The sequence below is a fragment of the Manacus vitellinus genome, unplaced genomic scaffold (genome assembly GCF_001715985.3).
Source record: "Manacus vitellinus isolate BGI_N305 unplaced genomic scaffold, ASM171598v3 scaffold_8_pilon, whole genome shotgun sequence".
NCBI classification, from domain to species: Eukaryota; Metazoa; Chordata; class Aves; order Passeriformes; family Pipridae; genus Manacus; species Manacus vitellinus.
In genome coordinates, this window is record NW_021940864.1 from 12,043,582 (window position 1) to 12,065,486 (window position 21,905).

The 21,905-nt window shown below is 35.7% G+C and overlaps 1 protein-coding gene across 5 annotated transcripts in view; it reads left to right on the top strand.

The window, feature by feature from the left end:
* Positions 1 to 21,905, top strand: part of MTA3 (metastasis associated 1 family member 3) — a 128,509-nt gene that overhangs the window by 69,883 nt on the left and 36,721 nt on the right. For all 5 annotated transcript variants that reach the window (XM_029965073.1, XM_029965072.1, XM_029965071.1 and 2 more), the window contains exons 10-15: positions 1,992 to 2,066; positions 6,947 to 7,005; positions 9,601 to 9,725; positions 10,779 to 10,930; positions 11,425 to 11,647; positions 20,014 to 20,100. In XM_029965073.1, coding sequence (XP_029820933.1) covers positions 1,992 to 2,066; positions 6,947 to 7,005; positions 9,601 to 9,725; positions 10,779 to 10,930; positions 11,425 to 11,647; positions 20,014 to 20,100 — 721 coding nt within the window. The remainder of the gene's footprint in view (positions 1 to 1,991; positions 2,067 to 6,946; positions 7,006 to 9,600; positions 9,726 to 10,778; positions 10,931 to 11,424; positions 11,648 to 20,013; positions 20,101 to 21,905) is intronic.

Sequence of the window (21,905 nt, forward strand, 5' to 3'; positions counted from 1 at the left end):
TTAGTGGTCCATTCTTACCCTGGAGAAACTAAAGAAACTTAAAACTCTCCTCTCTCTGCTTTTGTAGAGTTGATACTTTTTGCTAATTTCTTCCTGCAAAAATGTCACACAGATGACCATATTTACTTTTTAAAAAATAGAATTTGATAATGAGAATACATTATCCTGTGGCTGTTCACAGCTTCATTGGCAGTTTAGAGTATTAAGTGCGTAGGTAAATGGAATAAAGGTTATCCATGCTCAGTCTGTCAAACAGGTTTTTCAAGTTGTGAATCAAAGTGTAAAAAGTTGTGAATCAAAGTGTAAAAGAATTACAGTTATTCAGTCCAAACACCATAATTATCTTTCTTTATTCATAGATGCCTACTGAGTGAATGAACATATTGGTGTCACAATCATAGTTAAAACAGATTAAAGTATTTTCTAGAGAAATGGCAAAGATAATCTGTAACATGAAGTCATTAATAAGTGTTCAAGATGGAAAATAAATATGGATATGCTAAAATGTACTAATTGACAATGGCAGGTAGTTGGGGTGGCAACGTTCCATCTAGATGCCAGGAAGAATATGGACCTGTAGACTGAGAATCAGTTTATCTGTTACTTCACACCTAACTTGTTCTTGTCACTGGCCTTTTTTTGAGTAGATTTCTCTGAAGGCATAATTTACCTGAGAAAGTAAAAGGACTTTAGGAAACTGAATTGTGTTGCTATTTTTTAGAACATCAGCATGTGCATTTCTTACACTGTTACTTTTGAATTACATGCAAATATTCAGGGATTTACACACTGTGGTACACTGCCTGAGAAAAAAATCACAGCTGAGTCTGAGTGTAAATCCCATTTCCTGAAAGGCAGAGGTGGGAGCCAGGCTCAGTTCCTCCAAGTGTCTGCAAGCAAGCAGCATGAAAAACCAGCTATGAGCTCCTGCATGCAGGGAGAGGCAGCTTGATAAGGTGTTCCTCTGTTGTTTTAGGAATTCAACTAAAGGTGCAGGAAACTATTCTTTTGGCTTAAGACATGCAGAAAGCCCCAAAGTGGAGTGAGTAAGGTTGGAAAGATAAGTTTCCACACCTGTACTTTCTGGGACTTCCTAAACATCCTCCTCACTTATAGAAAGCACAGCATATTAGCATTAACACATGCCTCTAGAAAATATCACACACAAATTAGTAACATGTTTCCAAGTTATGAAGAAAAAATGCATGAATTTTGTAAGAGAAATACTAATTTAAATTACAGAAAGTCCTATGGAGTTGAATAGACTATTTGGTGGCAGTTAAAAATGGTTGCTTAATTTTCACCCCAAAACATAGGTTAATACATTTTTATTTCACCAATGAATATGTGCACCCAAAATAATTGTCATTATCACAGGCACAAAAATTTTTGTGAAATATTCATTGTCAGTACCACTCTTGTTGCTCAGGGTAGCATTTGTCCCTCACATCCCTTTATTTCTTGATAATGGTCAAGAGTATGTGGGGATTTATGCAAAACTAGTGGTGTTGTATGAGTGACTGAGTTGTTAGGGGCCTTGCAAAACCTGTGATCTAAGTCTGGTATCCTTTGTATTTTTAAAGAGAAAAATACATGATACTTGCACACAGTCTCATCAAGATGATTTCTTTTAGTCCTAATGTTATTCTCCATCTGATACACTTTATAATAGAGACATTACCTTCTGTGTTTCCTAAAGGAAATCTGCATTCTGTTTTGATAATTTTGTTTACCATACGGCTTAAACAGAATAAATTACATTTAGATTTGGATGTGTGATAGTGTAATTCTGCATAGTTCTTAACTATAAGGAAAGGTTGTATATTATTAATAGCAATATGTGTTTGTTTGCATATGGATTTTAATGTAGTTGTTTAATACATTCAGAGTTTAGTATTTATCTCAACTATATTTGATTTTAACATGTGTTTAATAAGATGTGGACATTGCAATTTTTGGAACCACTTTAATTTTTAGCAAATGTTTTTCAGCTCCCTTGGAAGTCACTGACTAGCATCATCGAGTATTACTACATGTGGAAAACCACTGACAGATATGTGCAGCAGGTAATTTTATGACTATTTCAGCATGAACCAGTCTGAGACATTCTTAAAAAAATGTAATGATGTTAAGGCATAAAAATCTGTTTGTGTTCTTAAAAAGAAATATGGGGGAGCCTATGATAATATTTTGGGACATAGACCAGTGGTTCTGTGTTGTTCATCACATACCTGTGAAGAGCTTTTTAAGCCATTTGTACTGTATGCTGGTTTGAAGTAATAGGATTTCTGGTTCCTATTGCAGTATGGGATAAGAAGGGCTCCAGAGCAAATGCTTTAGTCTTTGAAGCTGTGCTATGGGACTGAAGGAAAAGGGAAAATACATTGTGTTAAAGTGGCTGCTACTGTTATGAAACACTTATTGGTACTCCCTGACAAAACATTACTTTGCCATTACCAGCATTTAAAACCAAAATTGAGACCATTCTGCACACAGTGGAGGTGTTCATCCTTCTGATTTGAGCGTTCAGCTGTTTGGGTTGCTCTGGAGAAGAAACATAAGATTATGTTGAGTACCAATACTGGGATATTTTTAGCAGGTTTAGGCAAAATTTCAATGTTGGTGCTTTTTATATGTTGTACTCTCTATATTTACTCCTTGGTTTAGATATATAAAATACTTTAAAGTACTCCATTTTAATTTCTGATTTAATGTTTAATTTTGTAGCTCATTCATTTGCTGCATAATTAGAAGCAATGTTATGTACAGAGTGTTGAAAATAATTTTTTTTACTGTAATAACTACAGCTGTACTGTTGGATGAATCTTTGGAGTTGTTGATTAAGTGTGTCAGAAGGAAGATTGCTTCAGGTTGTTCTGGTTTATTTGAAAAGTGTTTCTATATCAACTTGTTAGTGTATGGAAAGTAGGGTAAAAGTCTTTTACCACATAGGAGAGTCTTGAACTATCACGAGGACCTTTTAGTTCTATGAATAATACAAATAGCAAATAATATGTTCTCTATAAAAGCATGTTTTTCAGTGTTTGTCACCATTCATTTCACTTTCAACACTTTTTTTGCACTGTTAATTTTTATCCTAGAAAGGTGCTACCAGCGGAGATTTGCTGTGCTTGTCAGATCTTAAAGATTGGGCAAGAGATTATCTTTAAGAATCAGATAAAAAGACAACAGACCTAGGTTGCTCAGAGACTGATCTTGTTTCCTGTAATTTTTTCCTGGAATACTTGCTCTGGAGGGCTTGGCAAAAGACTTAAGATTCCCTTTTTTAGTTCTCTAAGGCTCTGTTATGATCTGTTGCTACAATGATCAAGGTGTGGGATGTGTTGAGATTGCATGTCCTTTCAAAAGATTAGGCTCTATACAAGAAAAACACATGGGCTTTATGGTTATCTACAACTTGAAGGCTCTTGTAAATGCCTGTGTTTTACTTGTAACTAAGTAAATGTACAACATTCTACTGTAGAACACATCAATACACCAGGGGATTGAATGCTTTAGATATGTTCTTTCAGGGTCACATATATGATCCTCAGTAAGAAAACCAGTGTAGGCCAAATGCCTAATTTTTATCCTGGTTAATGTTTCTGTAATCTTTCCTAACAAGAGATCAGAACTTCATTGTGCCTTTGTTTAGTTTGTTGGGGAATGGTAAAAATTAACACAGGTCAATATTAATACAGTGCTTAGGGTTTGGGTTTTTTTTTCCCAAAAAGAACAAGTTGTGATAATTGAATGTGTTTCAGAGAGAAAATATGTTCAGTAAGAAAGTGAGGATTTCAGTGTCATTTTTCCCTAAATATCATGCTTGAGGGGTAGGGTGACTTGTGAAAATGGGAAGACATAAAAGGTCGATGTACCTACTTAAAATACAGTCTCTGAATCCTAGATTGATGTGATTTAATATGAAAATTTGCTTTTAATTATCTCTATTTCTTTGTGTGAATTGGATACATGATGTCAGGCATAAGAAAGATTTCCTTATCATAACTTCTACTAATTGTTATTCTTGCTAGGTAGCTAAAGCTGGTGATAGCAATGGAGGTACTGCTACCACCTTGCTTTCAGATCATCTTCTCTTCAAGTCAAGGTGAAGGGAAGATATGTTAAAGTTCTCTGAACTTGTCTAGCAAAACTAATTCAGGTCTTGAGTAAACATTCTTGGTCATACAGCACTTCTCATGACCATTACTATATATATATAAGTGTTTGAGGAAGGTGAGGTGATTGATTCCACTGAATGAAAAGTCTTCTCATTAGTTTTGGTGTTCTCCTTAAAAATCTGATTCAATACAAAAAGACTTTTACTGAGATTTCAGAAGAGGAAAAAGGGTGAACATATTTAATGGTAACTAAATTACTGTTCTGCAACAATATATAACATTTGCCTCTCATTCATTTATTTCCACTGGTGAAAACAGTACTAATTTAGGGAAATGATCAATTCTTGGGATATTTGTAAGTTGATATTCATAACAAAAGTCCTTAAAAAATACAAATACTCAGTTTCAATGCCAGTTGATTAAAAGTAGTAGAGCTCAGGTGAAAAGCTGAGTTGGTGTAGTTTGACCTCACCTAAAATGCGGTCTGTAAGACCTGTTTGAAATACTGTTGAAGATGTAATTTTTTTTTCATGTAAAGCATCAGCTCTATTTGTTACATTGCTCCAGTGCTTTGTTACAAATTGGTGCTTTGTTTCTTGTCTAAATGTTTTCAGTTTCAACTTCCAACCTTTACCAGTTTTCATCCTCGAAATTTCAACAGGCAGGGGTTTCATCTCAGAAACTGCAACTATTGATAGTTTTCTTTCTGCATCCTTTCTTCTCACTTGGTACTTGAAAGTTGATAGGTCAGTGTGAATTTTAACATAAAAAATACAGCTTATACTGAAATGACAGTGTATGACTTTTTTTTTTAGAAGGTTCATTTGCTTTAGTAAATAAAGAAGGAAAGCAGTTGTTAAATTGCATTCCTTACAACCTCCATACCGGTATTAAAAGTATGCTAAAATTTAATTAATGTGTATATAATCACTTATCAGTGACACTACCATCAGGGCTTAATACAGCTTCCTACATACAGCTTCCTTAATACAGCCTTTACATTTTGACAGTGCTTCAGAGCTACTTTCCTCATTTCTTTCCCTTTATTGTGTTTTTCTCTTTTGCTCCTGCTTGGTGTGCAGTGAGATTTACCTGTTCTCTCTGCAGAATGGAGGAATCAGTTTGTTAGAAACCTCTGTGGAACACGTTACCTGCTGACTGGCAGTTTTACATACTTTTTCTGGCTGAAAACAAATTCTGTGTTGTTGGGTATAACATGAAAGAGAGACAGGTATGGGAACTCTGTGGCTTGCTGTAAAGCAGAGAGAGAGTTCACCGTTGAGACATCCTCTGCAGGCAGAGCAGACTGTGTTTGCATTTTTGCTGTGGGCCTGTCGAAGGTAGAGAAGTGTTGCCAAACCTGGCACTGGGGAAAGCTGCAACTGCACAGCAGTATTAATGGAATTCACTTCTGTAGCTCCAAACACAACCAGTCACCTGTGTGGGGCAAAAAACTACCTTTAAAAAAAAAAAAAAAAAAAGATGTGGGGGAAGCCTATTTTGGAGATAAACAGAAAAGGGCTCTCACATTGCATAGGAATTAATTAATGATGGCATGGACTGCTTAGAAGTCTATTTATCATACATGACTCCTGAAAGGTGCAGTTTTTATAAATGAGAGTTTTGTCAGTGGATGGCACAGAGGCAACTTTCTGAAATGGAAAAGAACAGCAGGTTACATGGGGAGGCTGTCTCAGACTACTGGTCCAGTAAAGCTGATTAACCCTGTTACTGACTCAGGCAAGAGACTCTCAGAGCAGAGTTGTCTGATGATACTGTTCTCAAGGTGAGAAATATAGTCCTGGATTATAAATCTTGCAAAGACTGGATATCAGAAAATACGTGTATTAGCAGAGAGGAGAATTGGCTGTTGTAGGAGAAATGAAGGACTGAATTTTAATTACCTAATAAAGAAAGGCAGGTCGTATTGATTTAATTGTGCTGGCTATCAGTGTGTCTCCCCCTTTTTTATCCTCTGTAATATAATTGACCACGTTTTAACTCCTTTTCTCTCTACTTTTTTTTCAAGGGAGCAGGAGTAATGTCAGAGTGCAGGGAAATAATGTTTTTTTCTTCATCTTTTATATACAGACAAACCTGTAAACATCTGAACTCTGTTTTGCTTGTGCCATTACTGAAAACAAATGCCATCTTAGTTACCTGTATAATATATGGTAATAACTAAAGCTTCTCAACATTTTTGAAGTTAGTAGGACTACCTACAAGATGGTTTGAGTTTGTTGCAAGTATGAAGAAAGTAATTATTTAGTAAATTCACAGACTATCTTGGCAGTAGCGTAGCTGTCCTGATGTGCCTGAGCCACAATTTTAATGGCATTTAACAAAAGTAGGTATTTAGTTATTTCTAGCAGTCAGTGGACTTTACTGTTCCTTATAAAATACCAGCCTCAAGCTGGACAGAGTGCACAGGATGTATTGAGGTACATAACTGATGGGGAACATACCGTGTGCAATTTCATTCATTTATTTTCTACTTAATTCTGCAATGAGAGTTAGCCACATTGTCGTACCTGTTTATGTAGATGTAATTTATGTAAATTGTAATTCTTGTTTTTACAGTTTTGTTCTCATACGTGGGGCCTGTGAGTTTTACTGGGAAGGACAGTACAGTATAATTTCCAACTAATAATAAAAATGGAGAACTTTGTTTTTCATGGTTTTCATCTTGTAGATTTTTATGCTTCTTTTGGAGGCTCTTGTGAAATCGAAAAATAGAAATCATTTTAAGATGGATTGTGTGCAGTATTATGAAATCTAATGCTTTAATATAAGAAAATATTTTAATGTGTTAATTTTTCAACTAGAAACGTCTGAAAGCAGCTGAAGCAGAAAGTAAACTGAAACAAGTATACATCCCCACCTAGTGAGTATAACAACAAAGTCAGTTTTTTTGAATAATATACAGGTAAAATCAAAACTGTAACATGGAGTTATATGCATGGTAGTTTCATAGTCATCTTTATAATGGTTTCTTTCATAGTATTTGTTATATACAGAGATATAATGGTAGAAATTCTTGTCTTAAGTGACACCTTATATCTGACTGAGCCATTTGTCCATGACCTGCAAACTGCCTGTCTGGAATGCTGAAAATTTTTACAAAGGTGATCAAGTGCTATCTGTGGACTGCTCACAAGCAAGAAGAACCCTATCATTTAAAAAGCATTTTTTTCCAGAATAATCTCTTCCAAATCTCTGTAGCTTCATATATGTGTAAATACTTCAGATTTCTGTAAATGCAATATTTCAAAATAGAAACAGTTGTTAAAGTAGTTACATAAAACAAAATAAAATCAGATACTTTTACAGTTTTATCTTGTGGATAAAGTCTATTCTTCAATTGGAGACAAGAGATGTTCTGGCTGTAAATTAAAGGTAGCACACAGCCCCAAATCTTTCACCTTTGCACAAATCCTATTAATGCAATCTTGTTTTTTTCTGAGGGGTATTTAATCTGGTTTTTTTAGATTTAAAGTCGATGCTATATCTGCTTTTGTTAACATGTAGATTACAGAAACAAGATATAATCCCTCTTTCATATTCATAATTTCCTCAAGATTATAAGAGGAGAAAGGATTACAGTTGACATTTTTTTAAGCTTTTTGTGGATATATTCAGTTTACATATATGTGAAGTTCCTGTTATGAGTGTTTGTATAACAGAAGACGGGAATACCAAAGGAAGTACTTTGCAAGGCTTTTTGATGACTTGTATAAATTGCATACAATAGAGTTTCATTTGCGTATTTCATACAGATTTTTCTCTCCTAAAAAGATGTAATAATACAAACTGCAGATTCTTAAATTCATTGTTTGAATCTCGTGTCTGAAGAAATTTTCAAAATTTCTGTGAGTTTTTTTCAAAACTGTGAGTTTTGAAGCTCATGTCTCTAATAAGTGGCACTTTGAAAAAAAGCTGAAAACTCTAGTATGAGTGTTCCATAACCTCTCAGAGGAGTGGCTGCTTTAGGAAAACCATATGGCACTCAGTCTTTGCATAATCTTTTTCAATTTAATTTCCATGGTCTGTGTAGAAAATTTAGGATTTTCACCAATATGTTCACTGTAAAGACTAGCTGTATTGGATGACAAAGTGTGTTTTGAAATGTTGGATTTTCGAGTTTTTATCTTACTGCTTGTCTTTTGCCTCCATTTCAAGACAAAATCCCTAGTCAACAGTAAGAGGGTGATAGGACTTCTCATGTCTTGGTAACTATGCAATCTGAGGTGGTGGATCACTAACTCTGTTTCAAGACTGATTTATTGCATTTGAAATCTGAGTAGAATTGATTCTCAGAGCTGAGTACCTTTTTGAACTTGATCATTAGGTGTTTCCTGTAAATGCAAGGTTCTGTGCTCAATACCAGAGAGTCCCTTTCAAATTCATGTCTTTTCTGAAAGGTAACTTAGCAACAGATCATAATGTGGGAGACTTAATCGTCTCTCGATCCCTTCTCTTGTACCTTGAGCCCAAGGTACTTGATAAAGAGCATGTAGGAATTATAAATGTCTCTTGCTGGATATAGTGAAAAAAGCGAAGGCAGGAGACAGACTGTTGGCATTTGAAATAGAGACTTGATACAGGAAAGGTTTCTTCAGTTAGTCATTTTAACTAATCTTGAATATATTTTATGCTACCTAAAGTAACAATTAATCATCTTAGGAATCAATGTATCCAGCCTTGCATTATATTGAGAGTAATTAACGTGCACGAAGTTGAAGCTTTGAAAATACTGTACTTAACGTAGTGCAGAGTATATTAATTGTCTGAATTAAATGACCTGTGAAGTCCAACTTCTGTGAAGTATTAGTAGTTACAATAATTGCAAGAATAATAAAGTATAATAATATTTAAAAAGCCAAACAATAATATCCCAAACCAGTTATTGAGCATCTCAGAGAGAAAGTAGTTTAGAAAAGAACCTGGATAGAATAACTTGGTATTATATGGGAAGTTTTGCCAGGATTATAAGACATTCACTTTTACTGCAGTTGGTGGGAAGGTGTGTACTTCTGCTTGAGACAGGAAGTTCTTTGACCCTCTTCTAGGCTGGACAACCTTGTCATATTATAGGCAGTGTTACTGGTCTTGCTTGCTATACTTTGTCCAAAGTCTGCCTCAACTTGTAAAGCCTTGTCTTTTGACTAGAACCACCTTCTTAAATTCTGTACTGGGTCAGACTTTTGTTAATACTTTGACCCTGAGACTTGGTCTTTTACTAGCTTGCCGAGTAGCTGAGAACATGGGACCACATTAAAGGTCTGTAAATTGGAGTATCAAAGCAGCTCTTACATATCAGGTCTCTGAAAATACTAGAGGAGTACAAAAATTAGTCTTGCTTAGAGCAGATTTTATACGTGTGTCAATAGACATCAGAATTACAGAATTATATTGCTTGTTTTCGTGTTGACTAACCAGTTAGTAAAATCATTTTTTTCCCATTCATTTTTATTTAAAGCAATAAACCAAATCCCAATCAAATATCCAGCAACAGTGGGAAACCTGCTGCAGTCAATGGAGCAATGGGAGCCTCTTACCAGGCACAGGCCCCAGTAATAGGTCGGGCTTGTGAAAGCTGCTATAGTAAGTAAATATTTTTTTTAATAATTCAAGAGTTTGGGTTAACTTTAATATGTGCTGTTTTCTAAAAACAAATGCATGTACTCTTGTTTGCATGTTATAGAGGATAAGTTCCAGTTACTTGTGTGGCAGAAATAACTTTAAAGTTATAGCTACCTTCAGTATATATATTAAATGTCAATATTCGAATAGACTTTATTTTTTTCTTTTAACAATTCAGAAAATACAGAAAGATTGTTATGTAATATGATGGCACCGATATGTTATTCCTTTACCTTCAGAATGCTAGATTTAAATTTTTTTTTTGTTTTTTTCTGTAAGGATGAAAGGGTTTTGAGCTGGGTTTTTTTTGGTTGGTTGGTTTTGAGGTGTCTTTTCCCCCTCTGTTGTTGTTGGGAGGCAGAGGGAGGGAGTGTTGTTTTTTTTCTAGTATTTTGTATGTTTCTGATAATTGTTGTTTTACTTATTTAAATAGCAACCTTCAACAGAGGTTTTGTGAGAGTGAGATATAATAAAATCCAGAAATTGAAAGAATTGAAAAGACCTGCTGTATAAGAGTTCCTTCCTTATCATTCCTATGGCTGCCCATCTCTTAAACAACAATTAAATTAAAAACATATATTGTATGTTAGTTTTGTATATTAGTTTTTCAAGTCATATTTTTTAAAGAATAGTTTTCTTATGAAAAAGAAAAAAGGTTAAATTAATGTGCCCTTCTGGGTCTCCAAATGCACAAGATAAAAATACGTACACATCTTCGAGGTCAGTAGAGGATGTGCTTATCCTTTTTGAATGTGGATCTTAATTTATAAGTATTCAATTTGCATGACTTGAGCTTTTCCAGAATTTCCATTTGGAGTTGACTTCTGTGGTGCTTTTGTAAAAAATAAAGCAACTAACAATTCAAGTTTTTCTTCTCCACGTCAAATGTATTAAACATTTATCTGTGCAATGCTCTTATATTTTGGCCATATTTAGCCATCTATTACAGCATTTGGATTTATTGTAGTGAATGTAGCATGCACCAGTTCACCTGTGCTCTTTTCTCCTCTTTAGCTCCACAGTCTCACCAATGGTATTCTTGGGGCCCTCCTAATATGCAATGTAGGTTGTGTGCGTCCTGCTGGATTTATTGGAAAAAGTATGGTGGCCTAAAAATGCCTACACAGACAGATGAAGATAAACTGTCTTCCAGCCAACCTACCGAGGTAGGACTGTGTAGATAAAATTTGAAACATAGTGATTTTGCAAGTCTGCTGTGATTTGAATGTTTAGTGGAAAGGGTTTTTTATGTATGTGTTCAACTTTGGTTAAATAAAACTCAAGTTGTTAATCCTTTTCTTGTGTTTAAGTAGAACTGTAAAGTGCGCAGGCCCTGCCATGTCTTTATTTGACTAAGCCTTATGTAAACAAACATCTGCTTCATGCATTTTTGGTGGACAAATGTCATTTTCTCAATCAAATGGTGTGTTATGTATGAAATGTTAAATTGATTATACAATATCTCATCTAGAATGGCATTATGTATCCATTCTTAATATAGTTCTCTGCTCTGTGTTTTACAGCTTCCTACTTAGGCCCCAGATTTTTGTATAGTGCTTATGCATATTATTTGATTAACCTTGAGAATTTCTCCAAGGTGTGGATATTTTAATGCTGTAATTCAGATGTACCTGTTATAATTTTTTGTTTCTTTTTGTAGGAATCGCATGTTAGAACTCACATGTCCCGGCAGGCCACACAGGGAACTCCAGTTCGTAACACTGGAAGTCCAAAGTCGGCAGTGAAAACACGTCAAGCTTTCTTTCTTCACACGACGTGTTGGACAAAACTGGCCCGTCAGGTCTGCAAAAATACCCTCCGGCTGCGGCAGGCAGCAAGACGTCCCTTTGTCCCTATTAACTGTGCTGCCATTAAGGCAGAATGTAAGATGTTTTTTTAATTCTTAGTTCTGTGTGCTGTGCTTTCCACCCATTTTTGTCTTTTAATTTTATTTTCTTTTTCAATAAACGTTTCTTGTCTATACACTTTTGCTTTTCATTTTTTTTTTCATTTGTCCAGCATATCACCTACACATTGGATTTCTGACTGCCTTGAACAGATTTAGGCTGGGGAAACATTTCAAATTAGTTAAAAAGGGGATAACTGTTACCTCGTTCCCTTAAAAAAATTACCAGTAACAAAAGTGGGTTTAGGAGGGGGAAATCAATGCCATGACATAAAAAACCATGCTTCCTACTAGGCATTGTGAAAGAAGTTTGCTTTTATATTGTTCATTTATTCTTTCACTGAACAGAAACTATAGATCTGTACATCTGTTTTTTCTTAATGAGTTGGTAAAAGAATCAGGAGATGGGGATTAGCTCAGTTGGTCAGAGCATGGTGCTGATAAACCAAGGCTGGGGTTCGATCCCTGTATGGGCCATTCACTTAAGAGCTGGACTTGATGTCCTTGTGGGTCCCTTCCAACTCAGAATATTCTGTGAAATCTGTGAAGAATTTCAATGGGGTGTGTAATACAGCTCCTTGTCACTATGATGATCAGATGACGGTGATAGCCATGTTTATTATTACATCATAATTGCATCACTTTGGTTTTGTCTATTCCAGTTTTAAATTTTAGTTTTAAATAAAATTCTGTATTATACTTGTTCTTTTTATAGTGAAAATACAAAGAACTGATGAATTCGCTAGTAGTATGACAAAAGGATATGAGTTATTGTAGATAGCAACAGTAAGTCTCCTCATCTGCATATGTGTGTTAGTTCTGCTGCGAAGTCACTGAATATTTCAACAGCTTTTGTATCTATGCTAAGCACATTGTTTAACTGTTCATGCTGTCTGGTTATGTGTCCCAGTCTTCCACAGATATGGTTCTTGGAGCAGATGCTTGGTATTCCGAGATGAGCCATGCTGGCTCATCGTACTGTCAATTGTATTAGAATTGAAGAGACCTTTTTAGAATATAAAATTTTATAACATGCTTACTAGGTTAACACCAAATGTTTTCCCAGCATATTTAACCGGGATGCTGATGATGTCAGTGTTGATTATAAGAAATTTACTTCATGGAGGCTTAAAATCTGATTTTGAGTAATTATTTTCCTTTTATGTGTTTTAACATCAACTATTATTCACATGCAAACTCTTCACCTGCTTCTACAGGTATCCCAAGCTTGGTGCATATTTCTCTTCATTGTCTTTATCTAATTTTTTAGTTGTCTTTTTGACCATTTCCTTTCTTCTTTTAAACCTATGGAAGTCAGGAGCAACCTTCAGATTTAAGGAAACTATTCACTGTGTGAATAAAATGAGTTGTAGTTCATGGAAGAAGTGTGTCTGAGGGTGGACTAGGACTACATTTTTAATTCTCAATCCAAAGAGTTACTTTGTGAGCATTATACCATTAAATTTCTGTTTATTCTGATTCATGGAGGAAAACTTGTAATTTACTTGAACCTTGACTCTTTTTGTCCATATCCCTATTTCTTCTTAATTACTGCAGTAACAAAACTCAAAAGAAGAGGAAACCTTTGGTTAAGGAAGAGAAAAAATAGAAGAAAAATGTTTCATTCAATGGTTAATCATTATACTATAACAAGTGTTAAATACACAGTTCAACTTTTAAAGAGAGGAGTGAGAAGCTGAGCTTTTCAGCAGGACTGGCAGTATCAGACTGGCAGTGCTGTGAGTGCTTCCTCTTTGCTTCTTTGAGAGAAAAAGTACCACATCAAATTAACAATGAGCAGAAAGATTTTTTTTTTCCCTGTAGTCTCTGTCTTTCATTATTCTTTTTACTTATAGCAGTTTTTGGACCTTGCAATTTGTCTTTTTGTATTCTGATGCTTTCTGATTAGACCTAACATAGACTGAAGAAAAAAAAAGTCACACTTGTCAAGGCTTTTTGAACACAACATTAAAATAATTTTCTAATGGTGGAAACCAGATTATACCTCAACTGATATAACTCACTTTTCTCTGTACACACACAGATATGCACAGACACATACATGTATTCTGTTTCTGGCAATCTCTCTATTTGGAATAATTACAGTGCTCTTACCGGCATTGTCATTGTCATAATCTTGGTCTAGTAAAGATTAATAAGTAAGTAAATAAAAAGAATGGTTTTGTAGTTTTATTCCTATACTTATATCTGGTGACCTCTGCTCAGTGCACTCTGTAGATTTTAATGTTAGAACTAAATAGTCTCTCTTTTGCTGAGAATGCCCTCAATCTTTTTCTAAGGTAATCTTGAAGCAAGTAATTTAAATTTAGATTTTTAAATGAGATACTAAATTAACAGAAATTATCTCCTATGCTGAATTGGCTGAGTAGTTACAATATTGAATGAGTATCTGTAAGTTACAGATATGCTTAGATAATAACCTGACCAGAGTAGCAAGTCACTCATGATGTGATATGGCATGAGGTGGTGTTGGGACATTCAAGACCTGATTTGGAATTTGTTTTCCAAATTGTTGATGTGCTGAAACTTGAATCTAATGAGTGCTTAGATGCTATATCAGACTCACCTGACGCTTTGTGTGTGCCAAACCAGTTCTTGAAACTGTAACCGTTTCCCAACTTTATTGCATTAGGCACTATAACAACACTAAGAAATCATAAAACCGGAAGACGGAAGGATTGGTAGGGCACTTATCCCAGCAGTTTAACAGGTTTTATGCCACCTTAGTCTTGTGCAATTTGTTGAAGTGCCAGGTTGTAAATGAAACTAATTTCCAGTTCTGAGAAAGACTGTCTGAACCAGCATGTCAAAACTTACTCATAAAATAGATAGGTTTTTGCATTCCACCTGAATGCATCTGCAGGTACTTCTTTTGTCTCAGAGGAGCATGGAAGCCTCTGAGAATGCTAACCTCAGGCCCAACCATCTCTTAGGCGAAAACAGATTTCGACAGAGCATTTTCTGTTATTGTAATTCCACCCACATCAGCTCGCTCAGCCCACTGGCAGAAAATAAGATCCTATTCTGTGTTCCTTATTCCCTCAGTGTAGAGAATTAGATTTTTCTCATTAATGAGCCCTGTAGCATGACCCCTGCTCAGATGCCAGCAGGAGGTAGTGGAGATGGTGCGTTTACTTCCCAGTTGAATCTAGGAATGGCCACCAGGAGGTTGAGAAGGCACAGCACCTCCGGCTAGGAGCACAACCCATTATGGAAACTTCAAACTTTGTTTTGCTTGAACTTAATAGACTCTCTGTAGTTGTTGACAATAAAGTTGTCTGATGGATTTTCAGGAATAATTAGAATTGGTGAACTGCTTTGCTAAGAGGAAATTCTCATGCTTTAAATCTCATGCACTACCTACCTTTTAGTTTGAATATATTGCATGTTTTTTAGAAGGTGAAGCAAAACTATCCTGTCTGTGGAAGGTCTCTTAATTAGAGGAAAGCAAAGGCGGCATTGTTCTCGACAGTCACTGGCAAGATTAGATCTGTTCCCAGCTTACAAGCAGGTTGATATGTGCCTGGCAGTGAGCCATGCATCTGCAAGCATTATTACTTCAGCACAGGGATATTTTGATGGATTTTTTTATTCCATTGCTTGGATATAGCTTTATCAATATAAATATATGTATTAATTATAGTAATTTAAATCTGGATAACTACATGCTATGTGCATAGACATGATTGTCAAAATGTTTTCAGTGCATAGTAATATATTATCTGTATAATATATATAGTTATTTGGGAATGGGTATACTGTTCATGATGAAAACTTATAACTTTGAATCTTCAGATTTATTAACAAGTTTGGTACACAGTACTTGCTTGTGATCTAGTTTGATGAAACAAAGACAAATCAAAACTAGGTAGAATATGCAAAATGTTCCTGATTTGTCTTTGTAAGCATAGAGCTTATATTTTACTGACATAAAACTACCCATTCATCTGAAGTGAGTAACATTTATGGGTATTGTTTCACAAACTGTGTTTTTCATCCTTGATTTTGATAGCTGCAGAAGAGCTTTTGGCTGCATCTAGGATAAAAATATTTTCTCTCCGTTATCTTTGAGTACAATTTGTACCAGATTTTAGTAGCCAGGAAAATAATGGAAAGAGCACGCTATTTTTTACTGAAGTTTTTAAGAAGAATACAATCAGGGAATACGAAGGGCACAGATAATCAGAATTTTGACAGAGGGATGATGAAATGTTAGAGACAAATAACTTGACAGTGTCTCTCTAAGAGACCTACAAATTTGTTCGAAAAAGGAAATCGTTAAAAAAATACTTTCAGATCTAAAAGCACAACCTCATTTGATATCATCTTCTTCATAGCACTCATTATTTCATTCACTAATGTAATACCCACAAAAATCATTAGTTTTCTAGGTTAAGAACTTGGTCTGTTCAAAACCTCATAAAGAATGTTTCACACTGTGGTTTGTAACGTTTGTAATGTTGTTTCCTGGAGTTTTTCTGATAGTACTGTGTCTTCTTTAGGGTTGTGGTGCCCCAAATTATGTGCACTTCAAGATACAGCTTTCCCATAATTTTAGAGAGTGCCGACTTTATGAATTCTCTTCTGCTTGATCATGGTGTAGAACCCATCATTACGTGTGTGTGCTACAGCCATTTTACCCCTTAAGAATTAATTTACATGTGATGTTTGATGGTGATGATATCAGTCAGTTTTAGCTTTGATTATGCTCAGAAATTTCTTATCAGGAAATTTTAACTCTCTAATCACTTCTTTTCCTGATGTTTTGTATGTAGAACAGCACAGATCCTTTGAAGATTACATAGACAATTAATTTTAATAACATGCTAATCCCTGGAAAAGAACTTTTACCCTGTAACATCTGGGAAGCAGAGGTCTTTGGTGACAGTTTGTTAAGAGCTCATTGAAATGCCAAGTTGGATGCCAGATCAGCTGCATGTGTACATGTCACGATCCCTTCAGAGGATCCTGGCAGACCTATGACACTGGCAGTTACTGGTTTATAGGACGTGTAAGTAGGAGGGGACCCCTGGAGGTCTCTAATCCCACCTCTTGCATAAAGTTCATGTGCTCATGAGCCTTTTGTCCAGATGGTCATTATGTACCTCCAAGGATGGAGGCTGCCTGACTTCTCTGGGCAGCTGTCCAATTTGTTTGATCAACCTCCAAGTAAATAATCTTTTCCTTAAATCTAACAATTTCCTGTCTCCCAGCTTGTGACTGCTGCCACAGAAAGCAGTGGTAGGTTACCCTATCCCTTCTTTACTCCGAGAAGGGTCTGGTTTGGTGTCTCTCTGCTCCACTGCTAGGAGAATGCAGGGGGCAATCAGGTCTCCCCTCATACTTCTCATCCCAATGCTGACCAGACCCAGTCCCTTGGACTCTGCGTATGTCCTGTACTCCAGCTCCCAACCAGATTGGGGACTGTCCAGTAGATGAATGTGGTCCAGTGTGTCCACATCTCTTCTGCAGTGGGGATCCCACAACTCAGCGTGGAGTCTGGCTGTTGTTTCACATGGACTGAGGGGATGGGTGACCTCCCTGGCCCTGCTGGGTGCACGTGTGCTCATAAGGCCCAGTGCGCTGTCGTCCTTCTTGAGGCAAGGACGCACCACTGAGTCGTGTGAGCACATTAAACGTTTTCCCCTTTGCGAGGTCTTTGTTGGCTCCCTTGATGTTTCCATATTTAACTGTGTACCTCTATTAATAGTGCAACCCTTTTGCCGCTCTGCAGACCTACTTATGAAGAATGTTATCATATTTGCCCTGTTTTTGTTCTCTTGAACCAAGACTGTTTAAGCATTCATTAAACACCAGAAGCATATGTGCTCAATGGTTTGCTTGGATGAATTCCACCTGGTCCTGGTAACTTGTTTTTATTCATTAACCAGTTCATTTGAACTGTTTCCTATGGAGTCTTTGATGTGACACAGTTCTCATACTTTCCTCATAAAATTATTTTGGAAGTGATCTTTAAGTGCTTCTGTAGTGAATGCTGATGCAAAGAATGCATTCAGCTTCTCTGCTGTACCTTTGTCTTTCTTGAGTATTTTCCTCACACCTTGATCATCTCCTATTGCTACAGGCAGTAGCACACTTTCTGCTTTTGCTGTGTTTGAAAAACATGCTATAAAATATAATACGCCTTTTTTAATAAATACATTTTTTCTCTTAGCTTCCACTATTTTGCTGATTTTACTAAGATTTTTATTGCATATGGATGCTCATATTTGATTTTAGGACTTGTTTTTTATTCAATGGTTTTACACTTGAGAGTGATGCACAATCTAACTTCTATGGTTTTCTGTGTGTTGTGCATAGAAATCATAAACTTTATTGGACTTTGTATGGGAGTACCATATTGTGGATCAAAGTTTGCTGCTGTTAAAAGTACTTAACAGCTTTCATAGATAGGTGTGCTTTGTGAACATGCTTTACCTCAAGCATGGAAACTGTGCTGTTTTTGCAGTCTGTATTCCCAGTTACCATATTAATACATCTCCAGGATTTAATGTCTTTTTTTACAGTGAAGACACATAGATGGAAAATGTTCTTGCTAATTACTTCTTAGACAATGTTTTGGTATTCTCAAAGTAACTATAAAATACTGTATAGCCTGTGCTTATTTTACTGAGGGAGTCAGTGGAGACACATTGTTCTACTCTGTCACTTAAAATATTTCAGGCGTTAAAAATATTAAAAATATTCAAGGCACCAGGTTTGAGCTTTCCCCCCCCCTATATAATGGTATATTCTGTTATTAAGAGAAAATAATAAAGTGCTTTGTGTACTCAGCATTAAGGCTCTGGAAGCTTTGGGCTGCCCAAATACCAGTTGACGTTTCCAGAATTTCAAGTAGTTTCCCAAATACATTGAAGTAAGCTGTTCATTGTCTGCTGCACTGAAAACATCTCTGAACATCTGCAATATTTATTTCAGTAATTGTCTGTGGATTCAGAACCTTCATGGTTTTTTTCACAGAGCTACATAAAATATATTTCCCAAATCTTTGTTCGCGAAGCCTAGCCATGACATAAAATATAAGATTATAAATAATTCTACATAGTGTCTTGTCTTCTTCCTGTGACTGTGTACTTCATCTCATGTACTGGAATGAAGCAAACGTGAGCAGTTTGATAAAACACAAGGTGGATTTGCAATTAGAATCTATTTATAATGTGTACCTCCTATAATGCTTGTTAGGAAATGCAGATCTGCATGTGTGAAACCTATACAAAGAAAAGAGTACATTTAGGTAGGTATTTGTGGGAAGTAATTCCATGTGAGAGAATTCTCAATCTACACAATCACCATATGAGTGCAGTTTTGTATAGAACAGAATACCTCTATACTAGGGATACTGGAAAATCTATATGGGGATTTCTTATGCGCTCTTGGAAGAAAGATAAACCCAGTCACTCTGAATAACTTAAAAAAAAAAAGTATATTTTCAGTAGTTTTGGAATTGTTTACTGAAACCTAATGCCTTGTAAATTTTTGCCTTAAGTTGATTGACTTCACTGTCTAAACATGAACATCTTCATAGTAACACTTTATGTTTGGGACAAACATGGAATCTCTGCTTGTGTATTACACCTTTAAAGGTGTAAGTTCATAGTAGTAGCATTAAATTTAAGGCATTTACTGCACTGCTAGTTTTCATGTACTTTGCAGAAAGTTACAGCCTTTGAGACCTTTGGGGTTTGCAATACTTGGTTACAACTGGCCACTTTGTTCAAAAGTTTACCATGAAGGAGTTGCTTTGTTTGGTTGATTGTTTTTTTGTTTGTTTCTTTCCCAAGCCATGATAACCCCTGTGTTCAGTTTTACTTATTAGACAGTATATGAATCACAATTATGCAAGTAAGACATGACAAAAGTCAGTAGTGCCAGCTTTGAATCCTTACCTCTGTATTGCCCCATTTAGAGACAAAGGAGCTTGTAAAAAACAATAAAGAATTGATGTAAATTGCTTTTAATAGCTAGAGCTGCATTTCATTTAGTACTCATGTTTTCATCTGTGTTTCATTTGCCTAGCTGGCTTTTCATTTGCTTTGTAAGCAAAAAAATGCAATCAAAATCGTGTTAACTTACGTTGACTTAAAAAAAAAAAGAATAACCATAAGATCACTTGCATGAATGAGAACATGTCCTGCCTTTAAATATCCTTCATTATAAGTATTGATAAAAAATGGAGAGTATGGGCTAAAATGAAAAAAGAAATTTGTGTCAAAAATGCAAGACAGAAAGTGGTCGGTGTGTCCTAATTCTATTGGTAATAGTAAAAAAATTAAACTGAGTTTTATTCTTTAAAATTCTCAGATGCAGATCGACATTGTGAACTTTCTGGAAATCCTCTGAAGATTAAAAGCACCAGAAAACCACTGTCATGTATCATTGGGTATTTAGGTGCGTATCTGCCTCCAGAGAATAACGAACCAAACCAACATTCAGTGTGTACTGATGCTTTATAATCCTATGTGCATAGAAAGGGGGATTTACGCTTTGAGTAACAAGAAAAAGCTCTGAAGTAAATAAATTAATAATAACGGTGGTCCACTATCAGTTGCACAACTGCATGATTGAACTTGCAGGGTGTAGGCAGAAGTTCTGCTGATACTGGTTTAAAGTGTCAGAGTGAAATCTGATCTAATTTGGCATGTGAAAAATAGTCTGGTGGTCTAAGTGAAAAAAATAACTGCTCAGAGGGGAGATATTTAATATGCTCAGTGCTACTCTAGTGTGCCCCTTGAATCCAATTGCAGTACTGTATATTTAAAAGAAGGGCACCTCAGCCACACCAAGACAGCAATCTTGTAATCTGATGACCTAAATTTAAAAGGTGCAATGAGATCTGTACTGAGATCACAGCCAAGAGGTCAATGAACCCTTAAGTTAATGAGGAGAGGAAAAATTCAAGTAATAGTGATTCCTTGCTAAAACAAGTGAAAATCATACTCTTTTCAAGGAACTGTCGTTGACTATTAAATATTTACACAGTCATATAAAAATTGTGATAACCCAGAGGCTGTTAATACTCAAATGAGTATAGAAATCAAACTATTGATCAGAGAAGCAGTGAATAATTCTGCTGTTAATTCCATTCTGCAGAATTGAAGCTGAATATAGAGTTCAGTCTAGATGTTTTGCTCAAAATTAAATCAACAAGAGTTTTTTTGTACTAGAACAAAGTAAACAGTCTCTTGCCTTACTGAAACAGAAATTAGCTATTTATGTAGTTACATCTGCTCTTCTAGAACATCAATTTTATCAAAATCCTAACTTCAGAAAACTGTATAATGAAGCATTAATGCCACTCTCAGTGAATTTTGATCCCTCCTGCCCTAGAGTTTAAGAAAAAAGCCAGTGATAATTTCCTACAGGCATCCTGGCTGTATATCTTATCTGTGCTGAAAGGACTGCTTTGGTTAACTTGGGGGAGCTGTGGTTGTAAGGGGGGAAGCTGGACAGGAGATAGCTCATCCAGTTGACCTGTCTGTGCAGCCAGAAGAAGAAATGGTAACATGGGTAAACTTAGAGGACCCTGCATGTTTTTAATGCCTTGTGATTTAGTCATTGAGGGAGCATAATGCTGTAGGCTTAATGGGAGTAAACGGATGAACAATATCAGACAGCATTCTGCGCACTTAGGTGAGTGTGTGATAGGAGATTAACAGTGCCAAAATATACCAGGTATCTGTAGAGTCTGCTTAGCATTTGACTGTATGGGAAGTGAAGGTATCCCACTACAGTTGAAGGCAAATAACGTGTTGCAGGGATATGAAGCATACCCAGTGCAGTTGAATACATCCTGAATACATACTATACTGAATTAGCTCTATAAGAATGACTAGAAAATGGCTTTTTTCTTACCATTTAACTTTGTAGATTTTTTTGGTTTGTTTGTTTTTTGTTTTTGTTTTTTTTTTTTGTTTCATTTGTTTTGTGGTTTTGGGGTTTTTTTGGTCTTTTTTGGGGGGGTTTTTTGGGGGTTATTTTTGTTGGTTTTTTGCATGTGTGTTTTTTTTAGTTTGTGACTTTTTTGGTTTATTTGGAATTTTTGCATGTTTCAGCAAACAAGTAGTACTTGAATTATTTTTCTCATAAAAATTAGTATTAAATATCATGTCATAGCTTATACAGGAGGCATTTGTTTTCTTTTTAAAATTCCTCCCATGCCATTCCCACAGGCATTTATTGGCATACAGGTAACT